The sequence below is a fragment of the Nanorana parkeri genome, unplaced genomic scaffold (assembly GCF_000935625.1).
Source record: "Nanorana parkeri isolate BGI_ZX_2015 unplaced genomic scaffold, ASM93562v1 scaffold1102, whole genome shotgun sequence".
In the NCBI taxonomy this organism is placed as follows: domain Eukaryota; kingdom Metazoa; phylum Chordata; class Amphibia; order Anura; family Dicroglossidae; genus Nanorana; species Nanorana parkeri.
In genome coordinates this window covers 574,389-584,653 of record NW_017307370.1, presented here as the reverse complement: position 1 = coordinate 584,653, position 10,265 = coordinate 574,389, and the positions used below count along the sequence as shown (strand labels likewise).

The 10,265-nt window shown below is 40.5% G+C and overlaps 1 protein-coding gene across 1 annotated transcript; it reads right to left on the bottom strand.

Annotated features, from left to right (window-relative positions):
- Window positions 1-337: 337 nt before the first annotated feature.
- RBM24 (RNA binding motif protein 24) lies at window positions 338-10,005 on the bottom strand. The gene is made up of 4 exons (XM_018567848.1): window positions 9,758-10,005; window positions 7,158-7,281; window positions 6,807-6,861; window positions 338-1,561 (listed from the first exon to the last, which is right to left on the bottom strand). Exons 1-4 carry the CDS (start codon window positions 9,923-9,925, stop codon window positions 1,225-1,227), a joined length of 684 nt encoding a protein of 227 aa, XP_018423350.1. The 5' UTR covers window positions 9,926-10,005; the 3' UTR covers window positions 338-1,224.
- Between the last annotated feature and the right edge of the window lie 260 nt (window positions 10,006-10,265).

The following is a 10,265-nucleotide window of genomic DNA, read 5'->3' as shown; positions in this document are numbered from 1 at the left end:
TAAATCCAAGTCAACTTTCAGTTGAATAGATTAATATTTACTACATCTAACTTACTTAAATAATTTATACCATGAGATGAATACATAAGGTCTTTAACGCATCTAAAGTTCCCTTCTTTAGTGCGCACCATAGTAAAACTATCAAAATAAATAAATACCTTTCTTTCAATAAACATTACAAGTAAGGCACAGTACAATCCTTTTATTTATTTAACCCTTAAAGAACTGCAACTGAAAGTCATACCCAACTAATATATATATATATTGTTCTTTTTTTTTTATTTATTAATTTTTTTTTAAATACTTTGAACAGAGGGAAAAAGAAAAAAAGATTTCACCTACAACTCAAACATGGGGAGCCTTTTCTTTCTAAAAAAAGCAGTTCTTAAAGGGTTAACCTCTGCAAGTATCTTCCTGTTGTCATTCACAAGCTATGAATAGGTGTAATAAATAGACTGTGGTAATAAGGGGCTGATCCTATTTCAGAATCAGAATAGCTGACACCAGCAGTTAGAGTTTCCCAAAAGCGAAACAGGATGGGGAGAGGGATTAGAATGTGACAAGCTCATCAAATACGCACAAGTGATGTGTTCTCTCCAGAACGGTCTGGTATTGATTGTCTGTACAGCTGTTGCACCCGTTCATTCCACATCACTTGTTCTATAGTTCCACTTATATAGAGGAAAGATGAGAAAATAGCTTTGGTGCCTATCCATTGTCATGTGACCAGTTGGCCATGTGCCTCCAACGCATCAATGCTTACTGCACGTTTCTCACCTACACAATTCAGTTGGTCAGTGTGAGAGTTACATGCATTTTGTGCTTTGAAAACTTTGCTTTGTACAGGCTACATATTGCTGATTGATATTTCCCTGGTTCAAACATTTGTAAAAGGAGGAAAAATATATATTTTTTTCTCAGATTAATAAAAGGCAGTTTTGTTTTTTCCTGATGTAAAAATATAATCTGTATAGTTTATAAATTCTGACATCTTTTTCAGGAAAACAAACCACAGGAGTTCCTTAATGCCTGAAACACACCTCCTAAAGTAAGCCGGATGCATACTACATACAGAAGCTGGAATACTGTTATTTTTCTCTCCAAAAGAAGTCACTTTCTCCTTAAAGCCATAGAGCCTAATCTGATATGGTCTCATCTATAGAAACTGGAAGGCCGAAAACAAAAAAGAAAAAATAGTCGTCGAGAACTTCAAAAGTCTAAGTGCTACTGCATTCGGTCAGCCTGCAGCTGTTGTGGCTGGTATTGGGCAAAGGCGGCAGCAGCTGCTGCAGCAGTTCCTGGAGCTGCAGCGGTAAGTGGCTGCTGAACTGCATAGCCATAGCCTGCGGTGGTCATGTATCCTGTAGCAGCTGGAGAAGCTGCGTAGGGGTATTGATCGTAGGCAGCAGCGGCGGCAGCGGCAGCAGCAGAATACTGGGCATAGGCAGCCCCCGTGTAGTCAATGTATGGACTCGTCGATGTGGCAGCCGTCTGTTGCACATGAGGAATTACTACTCCTGGTTGCATAAAGGCATGAGGGTATACGTAATGTGCAGGAATCCTGTGAGACCAAAGAGATAAAAAAACTCTTAGTAAAGCAAAATACAAAGTTAACTTTTTTTTTTGAGCCATGTGTTTATCAATTAACCCAAAAAAATCACATTTAGTTGTTATTATGTGCATAGGGTTGCCACAATAGAAAGTTTTACAATTACTATACAAGGAAACCGAAGAAAAAAATACTCAGTTTATGTCTTTCTACAAATGTACCTGGGATTTTCTTTTTTTTTGTTTTTAATTGCTGAGAATTTAGACGTTAAATAAATTAGACCTTCAACGCCTCTAGTTAGAAAGTTATTTTTATGCAATAGTGAAGTAAATCTGTCCATAAAGTGAAATGGTTTTAAGTGTTGTCAATATTTCTTGACATCTAGCGATTTATCGTGGCAACCCTACTAGAAGTACTCTGCAGACTCAGCACACATTAATCTCTGCAACCTTAGTCACCCTTAAAATAAAAGTAAAACCAAAAAAAAATATATGCAGGCGAAAAACAAAAAACGTAAAAGTGGTGGAAGACACAGCAGTCACACATTCAAAACGGTGCAGAAAACATTTACGATGCTGTAGTGTTGAAGCTTTTCAGATGCTATGCCACACTCCATAGCATAAGGTTTCAAGTATGTGTGCATCACACTGTTACAAAGATGTAAAGGTCAAATTAAATACCCGTCAACTAAACATCCAGTTCGATTCAGCTGGTCTACTTCTCATTCAGACAAATAAGTAATAGGAGTATTTGTGAGGGTAACTATAGAAACCTAGGGTTAGACAAAAACACCTATGTAGTTTAATGCATAGAACATAAATATAGATATATAATTACTGGCTTTAAAAACAGATGCACTCTTTGCCAAGCATCAAAAAACCCATTGCACTGGGAGCCATTGTGGGATATCTAGTCTGGATGACCCAAATTTGGGGTTTCTCTGTTCTCAAAACAGTCACTGAACATCAAAGCAGAAATAATTCATTTGAGATACATATGAATATACAGGCTTATGATTAATGACAAAAGCAGTTTGTTGACAGGTTTCCTTTTACCCCTCTACATATCTAGATGATTAGAATGCTAGGTTACATCGGGGTTGGAGAAGTCTAAAAGGTAACCAATGCACACAAAAAATGATTACTGCTCGTGCCTCTCCTGAAGTATTAAATGGATTTACATTTTCTTTGCCACCTTAAAAAAAGGCATATTGCCTTCATATCAGCATGAGTTTGTCCATCTGGGGCCAAGTGAAATTTAATATAGAGAAAAAAAAAAAAAACAGCTCTCGTTTCACAGCCACCAAAAAATGGGCAGGATCATATTTTTATACTTTGAAAAATACACTAGGGGCGTCGATTAATAAAATGTATGCCGAGTCATACGCTGGGCAAAGGCCATCAGCACGGTATTACCCAGCATTAGACAAAGATTAGGAACACAGGATATTCTCATGCTCCTCGGCTCCATCTAGCAGCAGGAATGCCACTCGAACGGCCTCCGCTCAGTGTATGGCGTGGAGCGGAAGTTTCAGAAATCAACCCCCAAAGCTGGCCATACATCTATCGATCTGCAGATTTTCTATGGTCAAATGGAAAAAGTGCAACAGATTCCTTCATCTACGTTTAACTGTGTGGATGGAGTAATCTCCCACTGGACCAAGCTTCAGTGTCTTGCTAGTCGGCCCCGCTGGCTGTCAAAATACCTGAACAATCTGATTGGATGCAGGCATTGTTGAGGTATTTTGACTGCCAGCGGGGCCGACTAGCAAGGGGGCCGACTAGCAAGACACTGAAGCTAGGCCCAGTGGGAGATTCCTCCATTCACACAGTTTAGCATAAATGGAGGAATATGTTGCACTTTCTCCCATCTGACCATAGAAAATCTGCAGATAAATCTATGTGTATGGTTAGTTTGAGAAAAATATTTCCTACTGCTGTAAACTGAAATTGTCTGGCTTCTTAAAGATGTTTCCCCTTGTCCTAAAATGTCAAAAGTGCCTTAAATCTTCCGGCCACCTGAGGGTCCAATAAGAGTTGCAGTGCTGAGCCAGGCAGTGCTTGATTTTCTCTGCACAAGAGTTCAATTACTTTGGATTTTGTATGTTTGGTGTCCATAAACTACCACCATATATATGAAGGTGCACGTCAGTAAACGCAGTCCTCATATTTGTATCCTCACTGGCTCCCATTGCAGGCACACCTTTCCACAAAGGCACTTCCATCTCCCCAAGGTATGTGGGGTGAATCAGGTTTTTGTTTGCATACTCCTTCCCGATTTAGACCAAGTAATAGTCACTATACAGTTATCAGGCCACCACAGCACACAGTAGCAGACACTTCTTGTTCATTAAATTAAAACCTCCACTATGAACAAAAACCATTTACATTGAGGATGACTGGCAATTATTCCTATGAGAGAGAGCTTTGTTACCTTTGCAATGGCTGCCAACAAAAGAAGGGTGCAGGTTTAGGTCTAGATTGTACAGCGAGGGTCACAATCAGGTAAACGCCCATTCGGTAGTGTATCCTAGACCATAAACCGTACTTTACTGAGCCTCACTGCATGCAATCCATAGTAAGGACCCAAACCACCCACACTGGAAAAGAGTGGGTTAGTTCAACAGGTCCAAATCAGTTAAATTCTCTTTGGATGCCAATAACTAAAGCTTTAAAAAAAAAAAAAAGAAGTTGTTTGATCATTGTGCATCCTGCTCATAACGGAGTGAAAAAATGATCTGCACTATAAAGCAATAATGTGTCCATAATACACATGTATTCCAGCCAAAAATTCAAGTAGTCTTACAGACTATCATCACAAAGCCATTTATAGCCAAGTATAAAGCTACATAATTCTATGTAGCTTTAATTGCAGATCTACATACAAATGCATAATGGTTTAATACTGGGGGAAATCTATTGATTTCTCTTTAGAAATAAAGAGCAAAAACAGGAGGTGCCCAGTACAAGTCACTGGTAACCACAGTGATCTGAATAGTTATACTCACACAGTTAAGACACTTAAAAACAGCCAGGTAGGCAGTTTAAAATACTACATTTTAAAGGATGTACAGTGTGTGGGGCTTCTAATGAATACTACAGGTGAGGTCGGCTGTCACTAGAATTACTATAGCGATGTTGTATAGTCAAGGATGTGCAGTCATCAGCAAACCCTATGTAGCCATTTTCTGAAGCATATTATTCATGTTGTAATCTTCCCAGGATTTAAGTATTAGAAATCAAAAGTATGGACGGAGTTTACAGTTGGCTGAAAACCATAAAGCAAAGGACTATATATTAGGCAAATAGCAACGCACAAAGTGCAGTTAGCTGTAGGTCAGCGGCCACTAATATGACATCTGAAAATGAGCAGATATAGGTTGCTGCACTAGCTTATTGAATATACCCGAGTGAGCTTTCTGCAGCCTTATTGCCGAGAGAACAAACTCCCTATCGATTGTAGGAATTACAAAATTAACTTAGGGAGACAAGCTGGAAGGCTACATATATTGCTATAAATTACTTGTTTAACATGCGTCAACATGCTGCAACCACTTTGTATTAAAAACCATTGTTCCCTTTCCAGAATTCTAAACGATATACTTTGTGATCCTTTAAATACACTTCCCCTAACTCCTGCTCCACTCTGTGATTGACAGGGTAGGCTGCATTGGAGCTATTTTTGAACTGCCATATGAGAAGGGGCTAGGAGTGTACAATGTCTTTATATGGCCAAAGAAACATTGAGTGGTCATGAAAGCCAAGCATAACCTAGATAAAAGATCACGGTTCAAAACAAAATACTTGTTTGTCACCCATCTTCACCATAGTGACAGAGTTAAGAGCAGGATATTACAAATCAAACCAGAGTTCATCTGGCTTGGAGCATTTCTCCTGCCTGGTGAACATACAGTAGGTTATTGAACAAAGCCAATTTATATGTGCACTATGAGGAAGTTAGTAAGGGGACTTCAAAAAGATTTCTCAGCCAAACTATCAATACAGAAACTGCCAATAAAATAGTGCATGCAATACTGCAAATGATTAGGTATAATAAAAACAATCTGGCGAAAAGAAAAAGAATCCTGGAACTGTCAAAATAAAAAAAAATAAAAAAAAAGGCACAATTTTAAAGCGACTGTGCCATATGGTTGCAGGTTTTAAGACTTATGCTGCCAATTAAAAAATTCATGAGAAAAAATTAAATTAAATCATAGTATAAATTCCAATAGATAATAAAAATGCAGCGCTATAGGTCTAAATGGCAACTATTTTGATGGGTCTAATCTAATGGATGATCCGCGGCCACTAATTGTGCATATATAAATTCCAATACATTAGTTCCTTGAAAGATGTGGAGATATGCAAAAAATGTTCATACACCATCACAGAAAATACTGACTAACATAACAAAAAAAAAAAAAAAAAAAAAAAAAAGTGACAAGCTGCAACTTTGAAGCAGGAGCCAAAAAGGGCCCTTGGCTACCCATAGCAAAGTCAACACTCCTCAACAAATAAACACAAGTCAAGGCTCCCTCCCAACCCCAAACACAATATCCACTAGGGCTGGAATAAAATAAAATAAAGGACACACAGTTTAGCTGTGAAAACCACTTCATTGCCGTCATTAAAAAAAAAAAGGCACACAAAACTAGGAGCTAGAAATATACACTTTAAAATAAAACCAACCAACCAACATACATGCATCTTTAATCACCATTTAGCTTGTTTTCTGAGTCTACTGGTAACACAGATTAATTCCAAAAAGAACTATTCCATTTCTTATCATCAAATTCTTGTCATCAGTTATCTTAACTGTAAACGACCCCTGTCAGATTAGAAAGAGATAGATAACATTGAGTGACACTGGAAATGATTGGAGTGCACAGGGCCCAACAGGTGTCCATATTTAAGAAGAGAACCCATATGATTTCTAAAAATAAAAAATAAAAATAGGTGGGAACTGTGATGGGTTTACCCATACAGATGACATTATTTACTGACAAAAATGACAAGTAAATTGTGAAAGTTAGTAGTAGGATGTTTTTTGGAAAACGTAAAAAGGTACGTGGCAGCACACATTCTGGCACTGGCATTTACGGACGAGAGGGGCTTCACATCCAGTATAACACCTACAAAGCCAGATGCATAGTTTATATTACAAAGGCAGATATCATAGGCAGTGTCGTCATTTTGTGTACTTTGTCCATGCGTAATGAGTGTTTGGTGGCAAGAAAAACCCGCAGCCAACAACTTACCCAAAAGGCCTCTGTATAAGTGCTGGGTGAATCTGCTGAACCCCAAATGCAAAACCTAGAAGAAAATAAATAAATAAATACCCGAGTATAGCTGCTGTATGTACAATACATCTAGCACGAATTACCAGCAACATTCAAAAACTAATTTCTGAAAATTAAAAATAGCTCCCCCCCACAAACACAGATTTTAGAATCCCCTTTTAGCTCATGAACGCTTCCCTGACTAATCAATTAACTTATATCCAAGGAGGTAAAGCCTTCTTACACTACATAGTAATAAGTAGAATCAAATTACATAATAATCAGATCGTAAGGGTAGCCAGCTTTAGAGTGTACAGAAAATCCTCTTACCTGGCTGCATTATGCGGGGCTTGGCTCCCAGGTATGCAAGATTCACATTAGCTTTCCTCCCATCAATTATTGGATTGGGATCTTTACATGCCCTTTCTGCAGCAGCTCGGTCAGACATTGTAACCTAGAACAAAGATCTGCATTACAACAAGTCAAGAAAAAAAACTGTGTAAATGTTTATATTTCACTGCTCATCTGTGTATAAATATGTCCTTTTCAGAAATATACAAAGCCTGACAAAAGGTTAGTCTTGCAACCTTCCATCATCTTTAATAGGTTAGCTTATAGAGTATCACTGTAACCCAGGGCTGGGCAAATCCTAGAAAAGGTAGCCAATGCCCCTAAAAATTACCACTGGCACCCAACATTGAGGTTTTCTCTAGTTGTTGTCTGACCCCTGGATTGGACAGACGGGCTCCTGCATTCCATATTAGATTTGTCCACACGTTTTAAATGTCACACTTTCAAACACAAACAAAAAAAAAAAACAAAAAAAAAAAAACCACATCTTTCTACCACAAACATTTAAAACACTAGATTGTCCCACATTCATATAAAGATAGTAATTAGCATTTCCAGGAATGTGGCAGAATAAACTGCTTATGTTATCCTAAGCCTTATGGAGCATGATTGCTCATTATGGATGAAAGTCAAAGAATGACTGCCAAAAAGAAGTCCTACAAGGAAAAGGTCCTTTCAAGTACCCTTGCAGTTTCACTTTTAACATGTGAAAAGCGTCTGCTATCTGAAGGCTTTTTATCAAGAGGCAGCAGAAATATGACAGCCATATGACTTGTATAAACAGCATGAGCTTGCATGTTCACAAGAGGCACAGAGTGGAATCGTGAAGATCGAGCTGATTGCTCCATGAAGCAGTATCCCAGTACCAGGAGACAGACATCACAGATGTCCTAGCAGCACAAGTGAACAGAACGGATAGTTTGCAGAATTACTGGACTATGCATGTTGTGCAAATAACTCCAACAGGTAACCCTGGGACACCAAAGCTGGTTCACTGGCTGCCACATTTACACTAATGGTATCTCAGGACAAAGGAACACCATGCTTTAGATATCCAGTGTACAGTCTTTCTAAAACTGTACTGTCAGTGTTGTAACAGAACCAGTGTATAGCAAGACAACAGTGATTAGAGCAGAATCCTCACAGCAGCCCCGTGCAATGCTGGAGGGCATAGGTTGGATTTAAGGAGGGTTTTCTACAGGTGCTTCCCTGCTATTGTTGGCTGCATTGACTGAGATGTAGGTGAAGTGGGTGGGGACTTTAATTCTGGGCTGCTTTCCATAGCCACAATTAGTTTGTTTGACCTGGGGCTGTTCACAAGGCTCTTCCACCTGCTGTAACCGCTTTGCAGCCCTACCTGATTTGACATAAAGGATCTGAAAGCCATCACATGATCAGACTGTGTGCAGGTACAAGGCTGGTGTCCATGCCACTACAGGAACAACAGTAGCTGATAATAGGGAAACTGGAATATTTAAGCCTTGCTACACAAAACCAGACTTCTCACACACATGGAGAACACCAGAGAGGGCAGTCAGACTCAGAGTCCTAGCAGTTACTGAAGTTCTTCTAAACTGATTATAGACTTCAGAAGCCAGGAACTGGGTTTACTGCTGAACAGCAACAACTGTACAGTAGGGAATGACTTGCTGAGTAAGGCTCAGGTGCACACCGCTAGTCTTGGTAGTACCATCATGCTACTAATATCATCAGTGATTAATGGTCAACAATCACAATATGAAGCACTGTTGACCATTCAAAAAATTAGGTGCTACCCTACATTGCTAACTGTATGCAGTGAACAATCGCAGGCGATTTCAATAGTAGAATTGCACTACCTGTGTGGACCCAGCCAAAGAGAACAAACTCTACAGGATATCGAGAAAGAACTGGAATTACACACTGGGAAACCCTAAAATCTTCAGGTCTACAGGAAACCTTACTAAAACCAATTCATTTAGTGTCAATTGTGAAAATGCCCCCTTACTTTGGTGGTTAGTAGGAAGAATGCAAATCTTACATTGGTGGTCAAAATGCCCCCTTACCAGTGCTGGTCATATTATCACCCTTAAAGTGGTGGTTGGTAGGAAAGATTTAACTCTTACAATGGTCACCCATAATTTGGTGGTCAGCATGAAACCCTTGCAGTGGTGGTCAGTAGGAAGAATGCAACACACCTGACAGCAAAAACAGTAACAGGGTTATACTGGTGGTTCAGCCATGTAGTGTTGCCCCTGGAACCATCAGAGGAAAGGTCCACCAGCCACATGAACCTCTGGAGGAAGTTTTCCACAGAACCCTGATTGAGAATGGCTGGGCTATACTGCCAGAGGACCACATGCCACTATACCCCCTCCCATTACATACATGCTTTGCTGTATACAAGGACTGCTCCTCGATAAACATGAAGCTAGCATAGATTACAGGTAGAATGTTAGTTTACAACTGATGGGATGTGGACGGCAGGGACATACTGAAAGTTAGAAGAGCCGGAACAGTCCTCAGCCCAATACTAGACTCGAGCCGACTCAGACGGCACTGTGATCAGCTACTTGTAGGTAGAGTCCACGTGAACTTACAAAGCCATAGCCTCTGGACTTGCCGGTCTGCCGGTCAGTGATCACCACTGCCTCCTCTATGTCTCCGAACACCTCGAAGTACTTCCTGAGGCTGGAGTCGGTGGTGTGGTAGGGCAGCCCCCCTACGAAGATCTTGGTGTAGGTGGTGTCCTTCTGGGTGGTGTGCATCTTCTGGGGTCTCGCCTCCTTCTAGCCGTGCCTTGCTCTGCACACACCTCCCTTCTCAGGGGACGCTCAAACTCATGCAAAGCAGCCAACGAATGCAGCGGCAATTCCCTCGGTACTCGCAGCGCTCTATGAGGTAGTTGCCGGGGCTTGATGGAGGGCTCAGCAGGGTGTCCCGCACGCCTTGCTGCTGTGAGCCTATGACACCGAACTAACACGGCCAGCCCCGCTCTTAAACACTGACTGTCCGTCTCCTTGTTCCCTTTGCATTATGAGCGACCGGCCGGGCTGGAGGCTCCTCCCCTGGAAGGGGCGGGGAATGGCTGCCCCGCGGCCGCCCATT

Excerpts from the sequence above, each read along its gene's own strand:
- RBM24 (XM_018567848.1), bottom strand. The coding sequence starts at position 9,925 with ATGCACACCACCCAGAAGGACACCACCTACACCAAGATCTTCGTAGGG. Across the intron at positions 7,282-9,757 it reads AGTCCAGAGGCTATGGCTTT|GTTACAATGTCTGACCGAGC; the intron begins GTAAGTTCACGT and ends TCTTTGTTCTAG. Across the intron at positions 6,862-7,157 it reads GCCCCGCATAATGCAGCCAG|GTTTTGCATTTGGGGTTCAG; the intron begins GTAAGAGGATTT and ends ATTTTCTTCTAG.